The sequence below is a fragment of the Orcinus orca genome, chromosome 9 (genome assembly GCF_937001465.1).
Source record: "Orcinus orca chromosome 9, mOrcOrc1.1, whole genome shotgun sequence".
In the NCBI taxonomy this organism is placed as follows: domain Eukaryota; kingdom Metazoa; phylum Chordata; class Mammalia; order Artiodactyla; family Delphinidae; genus Orcinus; species Orcinus orca.
Window position 1 is genome coordinate 64,049,224 of NC_064567.1, and position 24,571 is coordinate 64,073,794.

Consider the following 24,571-nt stretch of genomic DNA (forward strand, 5'->3'; position numbering starts at 1 on the left):
CATTCTTACCTATAACCTCTACCCTTCCTTCTCTGTACAGCAACTAAAATAAGCTTAAAGCTCAAAATCATATTTACTAGTATTAAACCCTTCAGTGGCTTCTCACTGTAAATGGAATAACCAGTGTGGCTTACAAAGGCAACCTAACATTGCCTCCTGCCAGATATACTGGTGGTCATACATGCTGAGCTCATTTGTACTATAGGGCCCTTTGCCCTTGTTCCCTATGCCTGGACATTCTCTTCTCACAGATTAATACCTGACTGGCTCTTTCAAATCATTCACGTCTCAGCCTGAACGTCACCTCTTTAGTAGAGGAACTTCCCTCACTACCTTGTCTAAGGAAAACCGTGCTCCCACACATTGTATTCCTTTCCTTTGTTTTTTCTGCTACATCAAAATATGAAATTGTTTATCTGTTAACAGTTTATTGTCTCTTTCCTATTGAAGTTTAAGATCTCTGAGGAAAAAGACATGCTGTTGTTTACCACTTGTTTCTCTGTCTCCTAGAACAGAACCTTGCACGTAGTAGACATTCACATATTTGTAGGTTAATAAACAGTAGAAAACATTTCTATATTATAAGTTTAAGTAATTCTTTTTTGTAACACCTTTATTGGAGTATAATTGCTTTACAATGGTGTGTTTCTGCTTTATAACAAAGTGAATCAGTTATACATATACATATACATATGTTCCTATATCTCTTCCCTCTTGCGTCTCCCTATAAGTTTAAGTAACTCTTAACATTATAATTACCATTTGTATTGAAATACTAAAACTGCAGTTAGAAAAGGAAGCAAAACTGATCATTTTTATCCTGGTAAAAAGAAAAAGCACTTTCTCCAACCATGTACCTCTGAGCTCAACTTTTGACCCTGGTTTTTGGAAATGTATTTTAAATTCTATAATATAATAGCTACCATTGTTTTGAGCACCTACTGTGTAACACATTTTACTAGTAAATGTAAACATTTTACTAGTATAATTTGCATGCATAATTGTACTTCTAATCCCCAAAGGCTGTTTTTTGAGGTTAGTTTTTCATTTTTTTACATTTTACAGGTAAGGAAACTGAGACTGAGAGGTCATGTGACTTTCCCAAGGTCACACCAATAGTAAGTGCCAAAACAGGATTCAGATAGATTTGTCTGAGGTCTAATGTATATACACTCTCCACTGTGCTCATGTAGATACTTTGCGTAAGAATACACAATTATTTTACAATATAAGATCAGTTCAATTCTTAGAATACCTAAATGCACACCACCCACACACACACAACGTCAGCAACATTTTTTGTTTTTATGTATGCTCTATTTTTGCCAACATTTATTTTTATTTTATTTTATTTACTTATTTATTTTGCTGCACCAGATCTTAGTTGTGGCACGTGGGATCTTTGTTGTGGCATGTGGGATCATTAGTTGCGGCATGCAGGCTTCTTAGTTGCGGCATGTTGACTTATTATTTGCATCTTGTGGCATGCAGACTCTTAGCTGTGGCATGAGAACTCTTAGTTGTGGCATGCATGCATAATCTAGTTCTCCGACCAGGGATCAAACCTGGGCCCCCTGCATTGGGAGCACAGACTCTTACCCACTGGACCACCAGGGAAGTCCCCAGCATTAGATTTAAAATCATATTGATTCATTATGGTCACTACTGGCTCATCATGACAAACAGTTCCAGACAGCAACTTAGGAGACTTGAATTCTGATTCCAGCTCTACTATTAAGTAACTGTGGGACCTTGGGGAGGTAAATTATGTATTTTAAGAATGGCTTCTCTATCAGTAGAGTAAAAAGAGTGGATCAAATGAACCATCCTGTAAGTAAAATACCTTCTGTCTCTATAATTTTATGGCTCTTAATAGAGAAGAGTGGTCTGGAAAACCACTGAAATCTGTTGTAACTTATGTTAGCATCTGACTTATCTCTTAAATGTGAATTGCTTATTTAATATATTGATTTGCTCTTCTTAGAAATACACACAGTGAGTAGTATTCTTGCTTTAATCAGTCTTGAAATTTAGAGAGGTAATTAGAAGAATATGGATACAGAATTTAATAGTTGTCTTGAATAATCTATATTATTTTATTTTTTGTTATCTACCTTTGATTTTCCTCATATTACAAATAGAGGTGCTCACTGAATTCTGTTCTGCTTATTGCAGTGTTTCAGTTGATTCTCTTGACATTTCCAGGTATAAACAAATAGGGATGGTTTTATTTCCTCTTTTACAATTTTATACTTCATGTCCTTCTCTTGTCTAATTGTGTTGGCCAGTATCTCCAAAACAAGATTAAATAATCTTGGCATTTAATCATGGTATAATCGTGGTATATTTGTCATCACCTTGACTTGGATTGTTTCTAGCGTGTTTCTTGGATTGTTGCTAGCTTTTGAGCTGAAAACGTGTATGTTATTTTTAAAAAGTATAACAAATAAATATATAAAATATAATAATGAAAATAAACTGGAAGTTGTAGAAGTATAATATGATGCCATTCATATAAAATGTTAAAATAAAAAAAATACCAGGGAGTGATTAATGTCCAATTCAGCGTATTGGTTACATCTGGTAAAAAAGAAGGAAGAGTAATGGGATGGGGAAGGAATATCCAGAGGGCTTCAATAAGTGTTATAAGTTATGGTTATGATTATTGCTATGTTTGCAACATTTTATAACAAAATAATTGGACTTGCTGAAGAAACAAGGAGGTGTCTGTTGAGGAATAGAGGAGATAGGAGGCATAAATTGAACTCACTTTCACAATTCAAGTGCATAAATTTCCTGAGAGCAGGGATCAGCTCTGTTTGTTCTCCTCTCTACCATGAACATATGCACAGCACATAGTAGGTATTCACTTAATAATTTTTGAATGAAAAATAGAGGAAAGAAAGGATATTTTTCATTAGTATTCCCTATTCCTTCTTTCTCCTTATTCTTTCATACACATCATTAATTTTTTTAAGTAAAGCTTAAATAATTTAGGCATATAGATCTATTTTATATATTAGAAGCCTACATTTTTTCTAAATGTACAAAATGTTACCAAGTTTTCCATACAGCTTTCTGGAACTCAACATATTATTACATATTTATTGTGCTGCTTGTGATGTGTAAAACACATAACACAAATTAATTATTGGGTACACTACTTGTGTGCTGAGTCCTAAAAATGATTCATGCTACCTATGTTCAGAGGAGGCAAAATGGTATTGCAGTCTCAAATGCCTGCTGTTGCTCAGTTATATTCCTGCTTTATCATTCTTTTGAAATTGAATATGTCATATATCAACATATATCAAGACATTTCAAACTGTGGTGAAATACAGAGTATACAGCTTATTTTTTTTATTTTAAAAGAAAATTGGAATAAAAAGGTCACATTCTGTTTATGTACTTTCTGTGTGATAAAATACGCAACAGTAATTTAAAAAGTTAAGAAAAGTAAAATCATTTTTTAATGCTTTCATAATTCAGTGGAGAATTAGAAATTTCTGTTTCCTAGGTAATTGTTGAACACCTGTATTACGAAAATTAGCACTTTCCAAATGTTTAACGAATTTTCATTGAACAATATGGTTGCCACATAATGTGGCCATGAGATCATTAACTTTTATTTTCTCATTTTTATATATTTAAATTTATAATTTAATTTTCATTAACTGTTCCATTTTGTCAGTTTTATATTCAACATTATACCAGGATTTTCTTTTGAGACCCTTCAGTTTGAACTCTCAACGTTTCCAAGAGCTTCCAAGAGTCCTTCATGTACCTACCTCTGTAGAAGCTTGTGATTCTTCTTCTTAAAAATAGAGGCTATTTTTTCTTTCTCAGCAAGTAAGCTTTTGTGTTAATAACTGTCAAAGAATTGAGAAAGCCGAGGACCTCAATAATAAATCCTCTTTACATGAGCTTATTTGAAGACAAAAGAGCAGCCATCCCAAGGTAATGGTAGAATTTTATGCTTCTCAGAAACTGATCCTTGCAACATTTTCCCAGTACCCCTTTTTGTTCTCAACTATTCCTGTATCCTCATGAGATTTAGGAAATATAACACAACAAATCCTAATATTGTCAGAATGCTTGAAAAAATGAAAAGGCAGTTGGTATGTTTATCAGGATTTCTCATAAATAATCTTCAGGTAGCAGAATTCTAAACTGTTTTGGATTTAAAGATTGCTTTACAATGATTTCTGCAAGACAGACTTAGGATCTTTTTGTATAACTGAGTAATTAATGTGGTCAGTATCTGTTGGGCAAAAATTGAATTATTTTGGAAAAATATGTGAGGTTTAAAATTTATTCATCATGAGCAGTTCTTCTTGTCTGTGTGGTATATTGGAAAGAGAACTCTTTGGAGTCAGACAGAGCTGAGTTTAAATCCCAGCTCCTCTTATATTTTTAGGTACGTGACCGAGGGCAGTTCTTTAATGTCTTCAATTCTCAATTTTCTAGATGGGAAACGGGAATAAGACTTACCTTGCCTGGCATTTGTGAGGATTACATACAATGCATGTAAATACTCTGTATTTAATAAGTACTCAAAAAGTCAAAACTACTATTTGTTTCCCATGCATCTATATAGTAGGGAATGTATTCATATAGTCAAAAGAAATATTAATTGAGACACTGTGATATGATAGAAATGACACTAGCTTCTGAGGATACTATGGTTAGCAAGACAGAGAAAATCTACTATCATGGAGCTTCCACTCTAGTGAAGGAAGACAGATGATATATAAAATAAGTAAGTAAATGATCATTTCATTGTGATAAATGTTATGAGGAATGATCTGGTTGGTGGAGGAAGGGCAGGTTCCGTGCATGAAGTCAGAGAACTCACTGATTAAGACCGTATAACAAAAACAAAAAACAAAAAAAACTAGGCATATAAAATTAAAGGCAGAGGAAAGAGCTAGTGCTATTTGTTCAGGAATCACAAGGAAGACCAGCATGTTTGGAGCTGCTTAAGCAAGTTGGAGAACTGTCCAAGATGAAGCCAGAAACATGGAAGGGGCCAGATGATAATAGGACTTTGTAGGCCATGGCAGGAGTTTGGATTCTACTCTAAACACAGTGCTATTGGAGGGTTTCACGCAAAGGTGGGATGTGATATTCTCTGTGTCTTACAAAAATTGCTGCCTACCATATGGACAATAGGTTGTACAACTATGAAATGGAAGCAAGAAGGCTGATTAGGAAGCTATTAAAGTAATCCAGGCAAGAAATATGATAGCATGGACTAAGATGGTAACAATGGAGATGGAAAGCACTAGACAGATTTTAGATACTCTGTGGTGATAGAGACAACAGGAGTTGGTTGTGGGGTGTGAGAGAAAAGAATCAAGGAATGACTCCTAGAGTTTGCATTTGAGCAGTTGGGTAAATTATAGACCAAGAGAGGTATAAGGCTGTTTGGGGAGGTTGTCAGTGGTTAGGAAGAGGAATCAAGTTTGGCTTTGTACGTGGTATGTTTGAGGTGCCTATTTAAAGTTCAGTGAAGACATCAAGTAGCATTGGACATACGAGTTTGAAGCATGGAATATACACCAGGCTGAAGAGATAAATTGGAGAGTCATCATAAAATAGATGGCATTTGAAGCCCTTTAGAGCCATCTCCAGATAACAGTAACAGAGTTCTAAAGACAGGGATGAAAAGAAGTTAAAAGAAATAAAAGATATGGGGAAAATTCAGAGAACTAGGAGAAGAAAATTAAGAAAGATGCCAATGTTGTATTGGTAAGAATGCTTTAATTGCAAGTAATAGAAACGCAACTACTTTTTAAATATTTCATACCTTGTAGATTCAGAATTGAGAATATTAGATGGTTATAAGGTGAAAAAAGACATTTTCTTTGTCTTCTGATGTTATCTGTGTGTTGACTTTAGGTTTGCCACTCCTTCTTATTCTTCAGGTCTCAATGTATCTGTCATTTTCCAGAGGGGGAGGAGCTTCTATGAAATTCTTAGGTCCTTCTAGTAAAACCCTCATAGCACTGTACTTTCATTGAACATATTGTAATTGCAGTTACATAGTTGCTCGAGTAACCCATTGTTTTGGACACAGATTACAAGCTCCATAATGCTGGGAGTCTGTCTCTTATATATCATTTTTTCTGTTTAGCACCTGTCACAATACCTGACACATAGTTGATACTCAGGGAAGAATGTAAATGGCTTTTGTAGCTCTCTGAATGCTCTTTTCAAATAGGGTTTTAAAATGTCATTGTATGAAACATTTTTTCTAATGTTGTATAGCCTAGATCATGGACTATTGAGAAACACTTTATACTTACAGAATAACTCACTGGTCATAGAAAACATTAGTTAACTAAGTACATTTTCAGGCAGGCTTTATAAGTGATTTGGTACTTGCCACATGGCCTACTTTTTGGAATCATTTAAGAACATAGCAGTTCATGGTTTTCATTATGGTAACAGCTTAAAACAAGGAGTTTAAAACATTTAATATTTTTCTTTAAAAAGCAAAATAGTGTTTATATGGTTATCTGTGAATTCAAGATGTGGAAATGTGGCTGTTAGGTTTGACACTGATCATGAAATACAACTATTAGAGAAATTTTCTTGTGTGGAATTTTCTAAAATATTTTTAATTTTTCTTGAAGCAAAATCTACTTTTTGTCACCCATGAAAAATTAATATGCCATAAGAAATGTTACTTGGACGTCTAATGAGCTATTAATTTCCAATAAAACTGTGAAGATTAATGGATTCACTCTAGGGAAAATAGCATTCAACTTGAAATAGAGATATTTGAGGCAACTTAATCTGTTCACTTTGGAGTAAAGATTTTAAAATTCACTTTCTAAACATAAGTTTACTTCTCAAAGATACAGTCCTTTGATGTTGTTAATCTTAATAAAAGAGCAGTCAGTGTAAGTTACATTGAGAGGTATTTGTTTTAAATATTCACAATACCACTCTCTGAGAATGAAGGAGGGTATATTATTTCGATGCCATACCCGAACTCTAGAATATCAATCATTAAAAAAAAAAAAAACTCTCCTTATGTATTGTCATGGTTTAGTTTTTTTCTCTTAACATTTTATGCCTGATAGACTTTATAATATACTTTCTCCATTGCACTGTAATTCTGTGCCTCCCTGTCTTCCACATTGGAACACGGGCTCCTCTAGGCAGCAAGACATTTCATTCATCTTTGTTATTTCCAATACCTTTCCCAGTGTCCGACACACAATCATTGTTCAATAAATTTTTGCAGGAGGAAAAAAGGAAAGATTCTAGGAATAGAATTTACTTCAAGAGTTAAGATTATCTTTAAAAGATAAAATGTTTAATATGAGTCAAGGGATGAAATGTATTCCAGATTCTTCTAGAATGAGGAAATTATTTACTATAACAGTTGAATCTGGTTCTCATGGTTCTTAAACTTCATGAATCCACAAAACACGGCAATGAGTTTCATGTGTGAAACATCACTCAGTATTACTGAATGACTGTGATTTTACTAGTGAGCAGTAAATACTGATTTATATTGTGGAATCTGTAATGAGCTGTCCATATCACAGAAATGCCAAAACTCTGCTATTCATAACTCTGATTACCTCTGCATACTATTTTGGTGGGAAACTTTATAGTATTTAAAACATAAGTATACTTATTTCTAAATCATCTAACAAAGCTCATTGCTTGCTTGTCTGGTTTTACTTTTGGTGTTGAGATAACTTTGATTTTAAAAGCATTGCAAAAATTGTGTGGAGAGTATGAAGCACCCAGCTTCTCCTTATGGTAACATCTTATGTAATAGGACAGTTATCAAACCTAAACATCAAGCTACATAAATAACATCATTTTCATTAAGGGAGTTTGTGTTACCTTTCACTTTTTGAAAGTCTTCTACCTCTTCTCTAAAGTAGCACTAAGATTGTGATATTACCATTTATGTAAATTCTGTTTATTTCTTTGACAGTGATTTGATACTATGAGCTATAACTGTCCTTTGTTTAGAACGTCAAAACTCAGCAAAGGAAGTGTAAAACTTCCGTATTTTCTCATATTTTTTTATTATGGCATTAATTAAAATGGCCAAAGATTATGCTTTTTCTAATGGCAATATAGAAATTAGTTTGAGTAAAATTTAACTGTAGGGCTTGACTAAGCCAAAAAAAAATTTTGTTTAATTGAAATATAGTTGATTTACAATATTGTGTTAGTTTCAGGTGTACAGCAAAGTGATTTGTTTATACACACACAGACACACACACATACATACAATATATTCTCTTTTTTAATGCTTTTCCATTATAGGTTATTAAAAGATACTGAATATAGTTCCCTATGGTATACAGTAAATCCTTGTTGTTTATTTTACGTATGATAGTATGTATCTGTTAATCCCATACTCCTAATTTATCCTCCCCATGCCCCCTTCCCTTTTGGTAACCATAAGTTTTCTCTGTCTATGAGTCTGCTTCTGTTTTGTAAATAGATTCATTTGTATTATTTTTTAGATTCCACATATGTTATTTGTTTTTCTCAGTCTGCCTTACTTCACTTAGTATGATAATCTCTAGATCCACCCACGTTGCTGCAAAGGGCATTATTTTTGTGGATGAGTAATATTCCATTATATGTATGTATGTGTGTATATATATATATATATATATATATACACTTCTTCTTTATGCATTAATCTGTTGGACACTAAGGTTGCTTCCATGTCTTGGCTATTGTAAATACTGCTGCAGTGAACATTGGGGTGCATATATCTTTTCAAATTAGAGTTTTTGTCTTTTCTGGATATGTGCACAGGAGTGGGATTGCTGGATCATACAGTAACTTTATTTTTAGGTTTTTAAGGGACACATACCATTTTCCTTAGTGGCTGCACCAATTTATATTCCCACCAATAGTGTAGGAGTGTTCCCTTTTCTCCAAACCCTGTACAGCATTTGTTATTTGTAGACTTTTTCATGATGGCCATTCTGAGCAGTGTGAGATGATACCTCATTGTAGTTTTGATTTGCATTTCTCTAATAATTAGCGATGTTGAGCATTTTTTCATGTGCCTGTTGGTCATCTGTATGTCTTCTTTGGAGAAATGTCTATTTAGGTCTTCTGCCCATTTTTTGATTGGGTTGTTTGTGGTTTGGTTTTTTTTTTTATTGAGTTGTATGAGCTGTTTGTATATTTTGGAAATTAAGCCCTTGTCGGTCACATGTTTGCAAATATTTTCTCCCAGTCCATAGGTTGTCTTTTCATTTTGTTTATGGTTTGCTTTGCTGTGCAAAAGCTTATAAGTTTGATTAGGGCCCATTTCTTTACCTTTGCTTTTATTTCTTTTGCCTTGGGAGACTGATTTAAAAAAATATTGCTACTGTTTATGTCAGAGAATATTTTGTCTGTGTTCTCTTCTAGGAGTTTTACAGTATCACGTCTTATATTTAAGTCTTTAAGCCACTTTAATTTTGTGCATGGTGTGAGGGAGTGTTCTAACTTCATTGATTAACATGTGGCTGTCTAGCTTTCCCAACACCACTTGCTGAAGAAACTGTCTTTTCTCCATTATATATTTTTGCCTACTTTGTTGAAGATTAATTGACCATTAATTTATTTCTGGGCTCTCTAATCTGCTCCATTGATCTATATGTCTATTTTTGTGCCAGTACCATGCTGTTTTGATTACTGTAGCTTTATAGTATTATCTGAAGTCTGGAAGGGTTATACCTCCAGGTTTGTTCTTCTCTCTCAGAATTGCTTTGGCAATTCTGGGTCTTTAGTGATTGCATATAAATATTACAATTATTTGTTTAGTTCTATGAAAAATGTCATGGGTAAATTGATAGGGATAACATTAAACCTGTAGATTGCTTTGGGTAATATGGCCATTTTAACTATGTTAATTCTTCCAATCCAAGAGCATGGGATATCTTTCCATTTCCTTGAACCATCTTTGATTTCTTTTATCAATGTTTTATAGTTCTCAGAGTATAAGTCTTTCACCTGCTTGGTCAGGTTTATCCCTAGGTTTTCTTTTCTTTGTTTGTTTTTAATGCAGTTTTGAACAGGGCTTTTTTTTTTTTTACTTCCTGATATTTCATTGTTAATGCAAAGAAATGCAACAGATTTCTGTATATTAATCTTGTATCCTGCTACCTTGCTGAATTCATCTATCACTTCTAATAGTTTTTGTGTGGAGTCTTTAGGGTTTTCTACATAGAGTATCATGTCATCTGCATATAATGACAATTTTACCTCTTCGCTTTTGATTTAGATACATTTTATTTCTTTTTCTTGTCTGATTGCTGTGGCTAGGACTTCCAATACAATGTTGAATAGAAGTGGTGAGAGTGGGTGTCCTTGTCTTGTCCCAGAATTTAGTGGGAAAGCATTCAGCTTTTCACCATTGAGTATTATGTTGGCTGTGGGTTTGTCACAAATGGCTTTTATTGTGTTGAGATATGTTCCCTCTATACCCAGTTTGGCAAGAGTTTTTATCATGAATGGATGTTGAATTTTATCATATGCTTTTTCTGCTATCTATTGAGATGATCATGTGGTTTGTGTCTTTTGTTGATGTGGTCTATCACATTGATTGATTTGTGTATGTTGAACCATCTTTGTGACCCTAGAATGAATCCAACTCGATCATGGTGTATGATTCTTTTTATGAATTGTTGGATTCAGTTTGCTAGTATTTTGTTGAGGATTTTTGTATCTATATTCATCAAAGATATTGGCCTGTAATTTTCTTTACTTAGTGTCTGTCTTTTTGGTATCAGGGTGATGGTGGCTTCATAGAATGACTTTGGGAGTGTTCCCTCCTCTTCAGTCTTTTGGAAGAATTTAAGAAGGAGTTTAAGAAGTATAAGTTCTTCTTTGTATGTTTGGTAGAATTCCCCAGTGAAGCCATCCAGTCCTGGACTTTTATTTGCAGGGACTTTAAAAAAAATTACAGATTGTATTTGACTTCTAGTGATTGGTCTGTTCAAATTATCTGTTTTTTCTTGATTCAGTTTTGTCAGACTGTATGTTTCTAGAAACTTGTCCATTCCTTCTGGGTTTTCCATTTTGTTGGCATGTAACTGTTTATAATATTTTCTTATGATTTTTGTATCAATATTTATGCATTATTCATTGTTATTTCTCCTCCTTCAGTTCTTAATTTATTTGGGTCCTCTCTCTTTTCTTCTTGGTGAGCCTAGCCAGAGGTTTGTTGATTTTATTTATCCTGTCAAAGAACCAGCTCTTGGTTTTATTGATTTTTTCTATTGTTTTTTTAATCTCTCTTTTATTTATTTCTCTCTGATCTTTATTATTTCCTTCCTTCCACTGACTGTAGATTTTGTTTTTCTTTTTCTAATTCTTTTAGGTAGTAGTTTAGGTTGTTTATTTGGGATTTTTCTTATTTTCTGAGAAAGGCCTGTATTTCTATGAACTTCCCTCTTAGAACTTCTTTTGCTGTGTCCCATTGATTTTGTATGGTTGTGTTTTTATTGTCTTTTATCTTGAGGTATTTTTTTTATTTCATCGTTGACCCACTGGTTTTTTAGCAGCATGTTGTTTGGTCTCCATGTAATCATTTTTTGTTCTCATTTCTCTTTCTGTGATTGATTTCTATTTTCATTCCACTATGGTCAGAAAAGATGCTTGAAATAATTTCTATCCTTTTAAATTTGTGGAGGTTTGTTTTGTGGCCTAGTATGTGGTGTATCCTAGAGAATGTTTCATATGCACTTGAAAAGAATGTGTATTCTGGGTTTTTTGGATGTAATGTCCTATAGATATCAACTAAGTCTAACTGTTTTATTGTGTCATTTAGTATCTCTGTTGCCTTATTGATTTTCTGTCTGGAAGATCTGTCCATTGATGTCAGCGGAGTGTTAAAGTCTCCTACTATTATTGTATTCCCATCAATTTCTCCCTTTCTGTCTGTTAGTATTTATTTTATGTATTTAGGTACTTCTCTGTTGGGCACATATATGTTAACAAGTATGATATCTTCTTCTTGTATTGATCTTTTTATCATTATGTAGTGTCCTTCTTTGTCTTTCTTTATGGCCTTTGTTTTATTTTATTTATTTTTTAGTTTATTTATTTTTGGCTGCGTTGGGTCTTTGTTGCTGTGCAGAGGCTTTCTCTAGCCATATTGAGCGGGTTCTACTCTTTCTTGCGGTGCACAGGCTTCTCACTGTGGTGGCTTCTCTTGTTGGAGAGCATCGGGTCTAGGCACGCGGGCACAGTTGTTGCGGCATGCAGGCCCTAGAGCATGCGGACTTCAGTAGTTGTTGCGTGTGGGCTCAGTAGTTGTGGCGCATGGGCTCTGGGGTGTGCAGGCTTCAGTAGTTGTGGCGCACAGGCTCGGTAGTTGTGGATCACGGGCTCTAGAGCGCAGGCTCAGTGGTTGTGGCTCACAGACTTAGTTGCTCCATGGCATGTGGGATCTTCCTGGACCAAGGCTCAAACCTGTGTCCCCTGCATTGGCAGGCAGATTCTTAACCACTGCACCACCAGGGAAGTCCCTGGTCTTTATTTTAAAGTCTATTTTGTCTGATATGCTATTGCTACCTTAGCTTTCTTGTCATTTCCATTTGCATGAAATACCTTTTTCCATCCCCTCACTTTCAATCTATGTGTGTCTTTTTCCCTAAAGTATATCTCTTGTAGGCAGCATATTGTAGGTCCTTATTCTATTATCCAATCTGCCACTCTCTCTCTTGATTGGAGCATTTAGTCAGTTGACCTTTAAAGTACTTATTGATGATTATGTATTTGTCATTTTAAACCTTGTTTTCCAGTTGATTTTGTAGTTTTTCTTTGTCCCTGTCTTCCTTTTGATTTTCCTTTTATGGTTTGATGGTTTTCTTTTGTATTATGCTAGAGTTCCTTTCTTTTTGGTTTTTGTGAAGCTGTTGTATGTTTTTGATTTGTTATCCTGGTTTTCAAGTATGCTAACCCATAACTATACCTACTTGCTTTAGACTGGTAGTCATATAAACAAACACATTCTAAAAGGTCTACCTTTTCTTACTTCCCTCCCTGACATTTTGTGATTTCGATGTCCTATTTTACGTCTTTATGTTTATCCTTTTGCTGTTCATTGTAGTTATAATTGCCTTCACTGAATTTTTTTCATTTTTATTCTATGTACTGGCTTATTTAAGGGATCTTCAATCCTTTTATAAATTTGTCTTTCCTGTTGTGACTTTCCCTTTCCTGTAGATTCTTACTTATTTTCTATTTAGAGAAGACCTTTCAATATTTCTTTTAGGATTGGTTTACCATTGCTATATGCTTTTAGTTTTTGCTTGTCTGAGAAACTCTTTCTCTCTCCTTCTGTTCTAAATGATAATCTTGCCTGGTATCCTAGGTTGCATGCTTTTCCCTTTCAGGACTTTGAATATATCTCGTCACTCCCTCCGGGCCTGCAAAGTTCTGTAGAGAAAACAGCTGATAGCCTTGTGGGAGTTCCACTGTAACTCACTGTTTTTCTCTTGCTGCCTTTATAATCCTCTCTTTAACTTTTGCCACTTTAATTACGGTATGTCTTACAGTAGGGCTGTTTGGGTTCATCTTGTTTGGGACCTTCTGTGCTTCCTGTACCTGGATATCTGTTTCCTTCTTTAGGTTTCGGAAGTTGGCAGCCATAATTTTTTCAAATATATTTTTGATCCCCTTTTCTCTTTCTTCTCCTTCTGGAATTCCTGTTATGTGTAGATTGGCATGCTTTGTATTATCCCATAGATCTCATATATTGCTTTTATTTTTTAAATTTGTCTGTCTGCTGTTCTGATTGGGTGATTTCTGTTATTCTGTCTTCCAGATCACTTACTCATTCTTCTACATTCTTTAGTTTGCTATTTTTTGCCTTTAGCTCAGTTTTCACCTCAGAAATTGAGTTGTCTAATTTTGATTGGCTCCTCTTTATGGTTTCTAGTTCCTTGTTACAGTGATCTACATTTCTATTGATAGTCTTTCTTAATTCCTTCAGCATTTTTATTACCTCCTTTTTGAAATCAGGGTCTGGTAGACTGGTGAGGTCTGTATCATTGTTTGTACATTTGGGGGGATTCTACTGTTTTTTATATTGGCAGTAGTTCCTCTACTTTTTCATTTTACTTATATTTCTCTGACTCTATGAATTTAGGAGAAACAGTTATCTACTGTAGTTTTAAAGGGCTGTTTTTATGTGTGAGTGACCCTGTGTAGACCATGTGAGTCCAGTATTGTTGGTGCCAGGGTTGTTTTTGGTATGGATGCTTGCCAAGTCTTTCCTCGGGGTGTGCTGGCCCTTGTCTCCTTGATAGATGGGTGTGTTTGGTGTTTTGGTGACCAGAGCCTGTGCTGGATGTTGGGCAGGGCCTCCTCTTTGCCCTGTGGTTCTCACAGCCCTGTTGGGGTTAGAGTCTGCTCCCCAGTTGTTGGAGTAGAGGCCCCAGATCCAATTCTGAGCTGTGGTGTGAGATAGGTGGGACTGGAATGCTCCCTCTGGGAAAGGAGCCACTGTGTGTTCTTCCCCAGGAGCCTTCTGCCAGGATGTGTGACTCTGTGATGCTGCCTGTCACCTGGTGTTTGTGCCCACAGAAATCACTGTTGCTGCTGCTGCACTCAGGGGCCACCTCCACTACAGGAGCGCTAGTAATCAGTTCAGACTTCAGCCCTGCCTCCACTTGAGCGTGCACGAAATTCGCAAAACCCATGGTGGCAGAAGCTATGCCCTGCTGTGAGCACACTGATAATGAGGATGCTATGGTAGATCCACACCTCTCCCTTACTGAGTTGACAGTGGGGCTCCTATGAAAGATCTGCCCTCCATCCTGCGCGTGCCCCGTTGTGTCCCAGGCCCACTCCAGGACCTTCGGGCTGTCTCCCCACAGCCAAACTGGTTCTTCTCCCTAGGTCTGTCTGCTGAAGCCTAAGTTTCAGCACCTAGCCACTGCACACACCAGGAGGCGCGTGTCTCCAGCTGTGCTGGTCTCTCTACCCTGGGGGGCTGCAGGCCAGCTCCCACACTCTCCTCCCCAGCCTCTGAAGCTCCCTGTGTGTTTCAGCACATTTCCCAGCTGGTGAAGGAGGTTCCCAGGGGTGCAGGTCCTGTCCCTATTCCTCCTCTTCTCCCTTTTCCCTTTGTCTTACTGGTTATGTAGGCATCTTTCCAGCAGCTTTGGTTGTATGAGATCTTCTGCAAGCTTTGCAGTATGTATTCTGTGAGAATTATTCCACATGTAGGTGTATTTTTGATGTATTTGTTAGAGGAGGTGAGCTCCATATCCCTCTACTCTGCCATCTTGATCTCCTTCACCCAAATTCTTTTAATATATATAAAATGCCTTTTAAATCTATGTTCCATTAAACTTCTCATTGTATTGTGAAGGATAAACAAAATGCTATCACATCCTATTGAAGAGGGCACTTCTTCCACAATGGCCAGTTCCAGTATCAATGGCTGTTGCTTATATTAATAAATAAATAAAATATGCTACCTATAAGTATTTTCCAGCTTGTATAATGAACTCAGTTATTGCTGAATAATTTCTAGTCATAAAACAGTGCATGTATGACTGGAAATTTTAATGAGCCAATCACTGATTTTTTATACAACCTAGAAATTTCTTAGCTATGGAACTATAATTTGGTGAGCTTGCATATCTTAAACATTTTTAGACTTTATTTCTGCCTCATTTTTGCTTGATGGAATTTTTTTAACTCCTGGGAATTTAAACCTGTATGTGTATGTTTAGAACAAAAAATAAAACAACATAAATTTAGAAATGTCTCTTCTCCTTGAGTACCTGTGGGAAAAGTAGAGGTTCATATGTATTGTCTTCAAATATTAGTACATTTAGGATTTTTGAAATGTTACATTTAGTGAATAGATGATTTATGCAAAAATATTTTCTAAAGAGCCTCTTTAAATGTTATTTCTTAATATACCATAATCTTTTAATTCATATACATTGGACTTATGCTATTCTCATTTGAAAATATACTTATATTGCCCCCTTATAGAATTTGAGGGGTTTTATTTGTTTTATTTTTCTCTAGAGTCAGTACTGACTACCCACCAACTTCAAAAGCAGGTAGCATTTTTTCTTCCAGTTTAATTGAGATATAATTGACATACAGCACTCTATATGTTTAAGGTATACAGCAAAATGATTTGATTTATATACATCGTGAAGTAATTATCACAAGTTTAAGTGCACATCTATCTCATATACACACAAAATTAAATAGAAAAAAATTTTTTCTTGTGATGAGAACTCTTATGGTTTACTCTCTTAACAGCTTACATATATAACATACAGTGTTAATTATAGTTATCATGTTGTACATTACATCCCTAGTGCTTATTTATCTTATAAGTGGAAGTTTGTACCTTTTGACTACCTTCATCCAGTTTCCTCCCCATTCACTTCTCCTCACCCCACCCCCTAACCCAAATCTGATCTCTTTTTCTATTAGTTTGTTTTTGAAATTTAATTGATGTCCAATACTGTTAGTTCCTGTTGCATAACATTCAGTATTTCTATATATTTCAAGGTGATCACCATGATAAGCCTGGTTATGTATGTTAGCATACAAAGATATTACATAGTTATTGACTATATTCCCCACACTGTACATTTCATCAAAAGCAGGTAATATCTTTTAAACCAAAGTGTTACATATGATGGAAAGTTAGGGGCCTCTAATGTTCATTTCCAGCATACACTTCTATGCTTATTTCCTAGATATTAGATAGTCTGCCAGAGAAGGAAAATATTTTTATCTTTAAGATCATAAGTTCCGTAGGGGTTATCAAACATAAGCCTTATACAGGAACTCATCTGTCAGAGAAGAAAAGAGTGTGATGGTATTCTTAGCCCCAGCAGGTTAGCACCATATCTTAAACGTATCTTAAACACCTAAAACTTCATATTATGAAAGTTATGCTTTTCTTCATGTTTATGAGAAGATATAAGCTTATAGAATTAGGTTTATGCTCATTAAGTGTCTAACCTAACTCACACTTATCATCCATCATTTCATTTTTTCTAATCCTATCTTGCCAGACTCTTACCTTCCACTCACTGTTCTTCCTTTCCTTTCCTATAAATATGCCCTCCCTAGATGACTGTACCAATCCTTAGGGCCTTCCTTCCCAGGTCATAGAGATTCTCTCTTGATCTGAAATCATACATGGGAAATCCAAAGTCTTATTTTTAACTGTCCCATTTCCATGCCACCAAAAGCCACCACAAAGAAGTAAAAAGTAACAGGAGGAACTAAAGACTTAGAAAAGCAAACCTACTTTACTAGATCTGCTCCAGAATCACAAATTGAGAGGTAAGTGATTGCTCAACAAATGAAGTAGAATTATTCATATATACTCATACGTGAAATTAGAAATTTATTACTGTCCTTTTATCTATCTACTTGCTATTAAAATAAAAGGCCATGATTCTGTAATATTAGGTAATGGGATATTTCTTTGATTAACTATCTTTTGAGTCACTAAGTAGAGAAAAAAGGTAGAAATTTACAAAATAGCTCCATTTTGTTTAACGACTTACGTGTTTGAGCTAGGTTTACTAAGAACATCCCAGGTTACTTTAATTTTACAGTAGCCCTAGAGTTTTTTTTTTTAATGTATCTATTTTATTTAGTTTTGGCTGTGTTGGGTCTTCATTGCTGCGCGCGTCCTTTCTCTAGTTGCGGCGAGCAGGGACGACTATTCGTTGAGGTACTCAGGCTTCTCATTGCAGTGGCTTCTCTTGTTGTGGAGCACAGGCTCTAGGAGTGCGGGCTTCAGTAGTTGTGGCACGTGGGCTCAGTAGTTGTGGCTCGCGGGCTCTAGAGTGCAGGCTCAGTAGTTGTGGCGCACGAGCTTAGGTGCTCTTGTGGGATCAACCCTTGAACCCTTGTCCCTGGCATTGGCAGGTGGATTCTTAACCACTGCGCCACCAGGAAAGTCCTAGACTTTCTAATTAAATATGCAACTTCTGTCATAAGAACCTCTTACACTTTTTACTGTGAATTTAATTAAGCATTTCTTGTAAGTTCATTTCAGCATCTCTCATGGCCCACTGAAGTTGAGATTCAGTTGTAAAATGGTAGATTAATTGCCTTTTGTATTAAATGAAATAAGAATCTCAAATATGCAACATCAGGAAATTTAATTGTGGTCTTCAATTGCTTATTCAATGCATTGGAAAACTGAATACAGAAGTACAGAAAAAAGGGCCAAAGGTTGTTAAATGTAGCACATCACACACATTTTGCACTTAATGATCCAAGTGTTTATTACTATGAAGTAAATGCACCACTTAAAGAATTAGAGTGGAATTGTAAAATGTTAAAAACTCTAATTAATTTTAGTCTGAAGCATGCAACATGCTCATTTTTGCCTAAAACATTTTCATTATCGTATTTTTCCAGTTAAGAAAATTTTTTTCTTTATTGTGCAGCACTAGCATATTTTCTTTATTAAAAGCACAGTCTTAAATGCCATTGAGAGTTATATCTGGTATACTTTTTTTTTAAGTTTATTTAATTTATTTATTTTTGGCTGCGTTGGGTCTTTTTTGCTGTACATGGGCTTTCTCTAGTTGCGGCGAGCGGGAGCTGCCCTTCGTTGCAGTATGCGTGCTTCTCATTGCTGTGGCTTCTCTTGTTGTGGAGCACAGGCTCTAGGCATGCAGGCTGCAGTAGTTGCAGCACGCAGGCTCAGTAGTTGTGGCGCACGGGCTTAGTTGCTTCACAGCATGTGGGATCTTCCTGGACCAGGGCTCGAACCCGTGTCCCCTGCGTTGGCAGGCGGATTCCTAACCGCTGTGTCACCAGGGAAGTCCCTCTGGTATATGTTTTAAATGAATAAAAGAGCATAGTTTTTGACCTCAGATCAGAACAATATATTATATATTGCTTTTCTATACTTAGTCTACAACTAACAGAACAGGTTAAGTGTGTCTTCATATTTTTCACCAAAAGCTGTGTATATACTACAGTTTTTAAAGGACCATTATCAAAGCATACAGATAATTTCAACTATTAATTTGAATCCAATTACAGTAACTTTTCTCTGATTAAAGGAATATTTAAAATCTAAAGAAAATATCATAAGAAAATAGAAATATTTTAAGTTAGTACTTAGTTGTACCTTCTCACTTTATTTTACTGTTTGTACCACCATGTGTCTTTATCTGCTGTGAATAGCAGATTCTGTAAAGTAAAAACAACTGACATCATTCTCTTTGAAAACAGACTCCCATTATGCTTACTTATTTCTGGAAATAAAGCTTATGTTTTCTAACTGTGAAAGTAATCTGTGCTCAGAGTAGAAATGTAAGATAAATGCATGGAAGCACAGACAAGAAAATAAAAATTAATATCATCACCATTATAAACATTTGAGGTACTTAAGGAATTTTAAATAGAAAAATGGAAAGCAAACAGTTTATTTTAGCGTGTATTTTTAATATAGAGGTGACAGTTACCTTGAATTTTCTTCCACATAAACTCTTTGTGCATACAATCACACTTACTTTGAATTTAGAAAACTTTCATTAAATAGTCATTTCTATTTTGTTTTTTTAAATCTTTTTATTTTGAAATAATTTTAAACTTACAAAAAGTTGCAAAAACAGCACAGATAATTCCCATTTGCCCTTCATCCAGCTTCCTGTAGTGTTATTATCTTCTACTGTTCAATTATTTTATAGAGTGTTTATCTGATGTTTTCTCCTTACTAGATTTAGGTTCATGCATTATTGGGAAGGATACCACAGACCAGAATTAATGTGCCCTTTTTAGTGCATCTTACCAAAGAGTTAATGTTAATATGTATTACTGGTAATGTTAACCTTCATCATTTGGTTAAGGTAATGTTTGACAGATTTCTCCACTCTAAAGGTACTCATAAAGTCATCTTTAAAGATATAATGAAATAATGGGGAAAGTGTGTCCCTTTGTATAATCCAACCTTTAAAAGAAATAATTTAAAACTTGACAGTCTGTAGGGTAAATACAGAGTCAGCTGTATTCATAGACTAATTTGAGTCCAAATATTACCTGAGCAGTAGAAATTCCAGCTGCTAAAATAATTGCTCTTTGTTTGGAGTCGGTTACCTCAAGAGAAGGGAAAAGCAGGAGTGGATAGGTTTTATTAATTGACATCAATTCTTTGAACTGTTATGAGTCAAATTTGTAAATAAGAAAAAATAGAGGGCCTTCTCTTCCAGATTGATGCTGCAAGCTGAGTAGGATTTAAACAGACTCTGTGGGTTTTACTTGGTGGTAAAAGGAATCTAGTTTAGATAAAAATGGCAGTATTTTTACTTACTTCTCTGTTATAATAACTCTTTTAGTCTCATGTTGCCACCTGGAGCATTAGCCCATAATTACATGGTCCATGTGTGCTTAGAAATTTTCATTCTCCTCACTACAGCAATGCTGTCAGTGTCCAAAGAGCAGGAAGGCCAAGGAACCACTTTTAACTGTGTGGCATTATGAGCGTTATTGTTATGTGCGTATTCCTGAAATTCCACATGTAACTAGCAGATCTGCAAGGTTGCTATAATCAACATGTTTTCTGGAGTATGAATTAACAAGCTTAAACATTAAGAGGTAAACCTGTCTGCTTTCCAGCAGCCCCAAAGGGTACATTTTCTTGTTGGCTGCTTCAGAACACTTGATGAAACAAATGTCACACTTGTCAGGGCTGTCACTAAGAAAATGATCCGTGTAGCAAGGGTCTTCTTTCACTGGGAAAAAAAACAGATGTCTTATCTTAGCAAAGAGTGACAAGAACCTACCATCTATCAGAAGAAAATTTTGCCTGCCTTTAATATCCAGTAGTGAAGAAATACTTTGGTAAAAAAACTTCCTTTCTTTGCAGTTTCATTCATTATGCATTCACTTGTGAATGATATTTGATTTGCTGCCTGAGGTATTTTAATGATTGTATTAATCTTGAACTGTTATAAAGTTCTTATAAAAATTGATGTCTATAGAGAATGGGCTTGAGGACACGGGGATGGGGAAGGGTAGGCTGGGACGAAGTGAGAGAGTGGCATGGACATATATACACTACCAGATGTTATATAGATAGCTAGTGGGAAGCAGCCACATAGCACAGGGAGATCAGCTCGGTGCTTTGTGACCACCTAGAGGGGTGGGATAGGGAGGGTGGGAGGGAGACGCAAGAGGGAGTGGATATGGGGATATATGTATATGTATAGCTGATTCACTTTGTTACAAAGCAGAAACTAACACACCATTGTAAAGCAATTATACTCCAATAAAGATGTTAAAAAAAAATTGATGTGTAAACTTAGAAACACAAATTAGCACTCGCAAAAAAAGGAAAAAAACAAAGCAACTTCTAAAATCCTTTCTGGAGCATTATTATATCTAATTCCAGTGTTTTATTTACAGTGATTAAAGTCTTTGGCTGTTATTATTTTGATGATATTATACCGTAGCAATTACGATGTGTTGGACTCTAGCAGTGGATTAAATGCCTTCTCTGCCCCTCCATAATCCTTTTCTGTATCCAGATCACAGCTATTCTTATACAAAGGAAGAAAGAGATTGTATCTTGTTAACTTACACAAATAGTTTAAAGGCAAAGAAAGGCAAGATATTTTAAGACATTTTCTCTGCATAAAGAAACTTTTGTACCTGTCCTGAACAGGAGGCAGTATTAGGCATGCATTTATTAACTATACTTTATTACTAAGAAAAATTCAACAACAAAAAGACTGACATTATATGAAAAATGTTAGTTAATTATGAAAGTAAATATTATAGATACTTCCTAGTCCTCAGGATCATCAGGGTAACCAAGCTTGTTAAACCAGTAAGTCATATTGCTGTGGGAACTTAGCAGACTGTCCACGTGATAAAGCCTCCACTTTTTTTCAAAAATTAAAGACTATGAATTCGATAACGGTGAGTTTGGCTTATGATGTTTCAAATATTTTTGCTTATTTCTGTTTTCAATAATGTTTTAGTAAATTCAGAAGTGTAACTACTGGATAAGGAAGGATATTATGCTTTTCCAAATTACAGACCTCTCTTTTACTCATCTTTTATTCCACTGTTTCACATAGTTCAGGAAACATTTATTGGACCCCCCCCATACACTAAATGTGCCCTGCCTTGAACAACTAGGAATATAAGATAAAGAAGATAAAGCCCTGCCTTGAACAACATATAAACAAATTCAGTGCTACCTAACAAAAATTTCTTGCCACCTTTACCTGCTGTTTTAACACTTTCTGTCAGTGTTTCACTGACAGAAGACGACAGTGGAAAGTGTGGAATAGGATTTGCTTTTTATTGGGTTGTAATTAAAGTGTAATCTCTACAGACTCTTATCTTAGACTCTTAAAGTGGAAACTACCTGTTCATTAATAGATTTTCAAGAGTCAATTGAACATAATATCTCTATTCAGTAGAGACAAATTGGAAAAAAAATTAAACAGCACACAGTGGCTATTGTGCTTAGATAAATATATTAAAATTACATTGCCAAAATTGATAGTCAGAAACCCCATTCCTTGCAGCCAACATATCTGTAATGATTCAGGTTGATTGATAATATTGATAATTTCTCTGCTTTCCTGGTGTTGACAAAGGCTAAATCACAGGTGCTGTTGAAATTTAGAGACAATGTATATAAAGGAAGCTTTCTCCACCTTAATGTTTATGGGCAAGGGTGTGGTCTTTCGTGGAAAACAAATATATATATATATATTTGTTATATATATATATGACACTTAACATATATATGTTATGTATAAACATTATATAAATATGTTATACATATTAACATATATATAACAAATATATATTATATATATACACCTTGATTTTCATATACTTAATAAAGTCAGTTTACTTAATAATTATTTGTTAGCAAAGCTTAATAATTATTTAATTGAATTTGGTTTTTATACAGAGATGCAGGGTGATGTGTAGTGATATTGATGTTATTACTGCTGTCCAGAGATACTTAAGAAATTAAGCTACTCATACTTTAATTAACTCAGTAAAGAGTTAGACAGTGTTTTTTACTTCCATTAATAAAAATGGCAGGCCTATCAGAAATATTAGAAAAGCAAGACTGCTTTGTACTTACGTGTTGTTGAAGGAACATATATGATGAGATGGGTTATAAAATGTAAGATGAAATATTTTTCCAGATTCTCATTATTTATACTTTGGAGGTCACCATTTAATATTGAACACAAGATACACTTCATTCCTATGGAAGCAGACATTATGATGTCACTTTATTTATTCACCATGTTCCACAGGAACCTGCTATGAATTATGAGGCCACCACTTAGAATGAAACTGTAGAATGTAAGCATTCTGTCGCCTCACGTGCCCATTTTAGAGTTTCCTATTTTAGAACTGACTGATCTTCAGATAACATGGTGGCACAAGTAATTGGAAAATTGGCAGACCTGTCAAGAAAGTATGCTGGATGAGACCAAAATGCCATGCTGGGTACATAAAATGTCTCAGAAGTTAAATTTACTGTTTTTTATCAAATAGTGAAGTAAAAATATCTGGTTGACCCCCTAAAAAGGACACTTTTTAGTAGCAGGTGCTTTCAAAAGTAATTCTTAAGTCATTGATAAAATAAGTTGTTTTTAAAAACATACAGAAATTTTTAGTCAATGTGTAGTATAAAACAGCACCCACTGAGAATGTTAATGTTTAAATGTTGCATAATTGTGCCATTTTGTTTATAGCCTTTCCCCTACGATTACTGGAGTCATGATAGTTAATTCTTCAGAGAAATGAAGTTAAAGTGTATTAAGTATAGGTGATAAAATGCCCTGAAGTTTATATTTTAATGTTTTCTAAAATTTATTTCACAGGAAGATGAAAATGAAGCTGAAAGAAAAAATACATCTCAGGAGCTCAACATGGAACAGAAAAATCCAAAGAAATAAAGGATTTTCTGTAGTGTTTTGAAAAGTTTGCAACTTATGTAGTAGCAGATGAAATTTCTAATTGTAAAATGTTAAATTGTAAAATCTAATTTGCAAAATGTTCTCAATAAAGTCATTGAAAATGAAATAGGAACGTGCGTTTGGAATTTGTATTTTTTTAAGAGCGATTTAAACTTTTATATAAAAGTTAGACCGTTAAAATATTTTTTTAAATTCTTTACTGAAATTTGAGAATAAGAGACAGAATTTTATCTGTAACCCAAGTGTTAACACATGTGGATGACTTTAAAAAAAAAAAAACTGAAAGTCTTTTCCCCTTACAAGCCTCTGTTGTCTTCTTCAAGGACCTTAACAGAATTCCAATTAATATAAAGAAAGTCCAACATAGTTCAAAAATGAACAGGAAATGCTTGCATGTGAAAACACTGAAAACCAACTACTGCCACAAGATTAAATACCATTTTCTGATTTCTGCCAATGTTTTTGGCAGATGTCTTTGGTTATTTAAAGCAGAGTTTCTTAAAATTAGAAGCAGAGTTTCTTAAAATGAGAAGCAGAACTTTGGAAGGCTTATAAGAGAATGCCAGCATACACTTCTTCCCTGTGAAAATGAAATCTGTATACTT

The 24,571-nt window shown here is 34.9% G+C and overlaps 1 protein-coding gene and 1 long non-coding RNA gene across 3 annotated transcripts in view; one reads left to right on the forward strand and one right to left on the reverse strand.

Annotated features, from left to right (window-relative positions):
* Positions 1-24,072, forward strand: part of PHF14 (PHD finger protein 14) — a 200,089-nt gene extending 176,017 nt beyond the window's left edge. For both annotated transcript variants that reach the window (XM_012531520.3, XM_033420421.2), the window contains exon 18: positions 23,871-24,072. In XM_012531520.3, coding sequence (XP_012386974.1) covers positions 23,871-23,945 — 75 coding nt within the window. In that variant the 3' untranslated portion in view covers positions 23,946-24,072. The remainder of the gene's footprint in view (positions 1-23,870) is intronic.
* On the reverse strand, positions 19,136-20,741 carry LOC125965408 (uncharacterized). Its single transcript, XR_007479244.1, has 3 exons — positions 20,608-20,741; positions 20,047-20,103; positions 19,136-19,197 (listed from the first exon to the last, which is right to left on the reverse strand). It is a non-coding gene; the product is annotated as an uncharacterized LOC125965408 (long non-coding RNA).
* Positions 24,073-24,571: the final 499 nt, after the last annotated feature.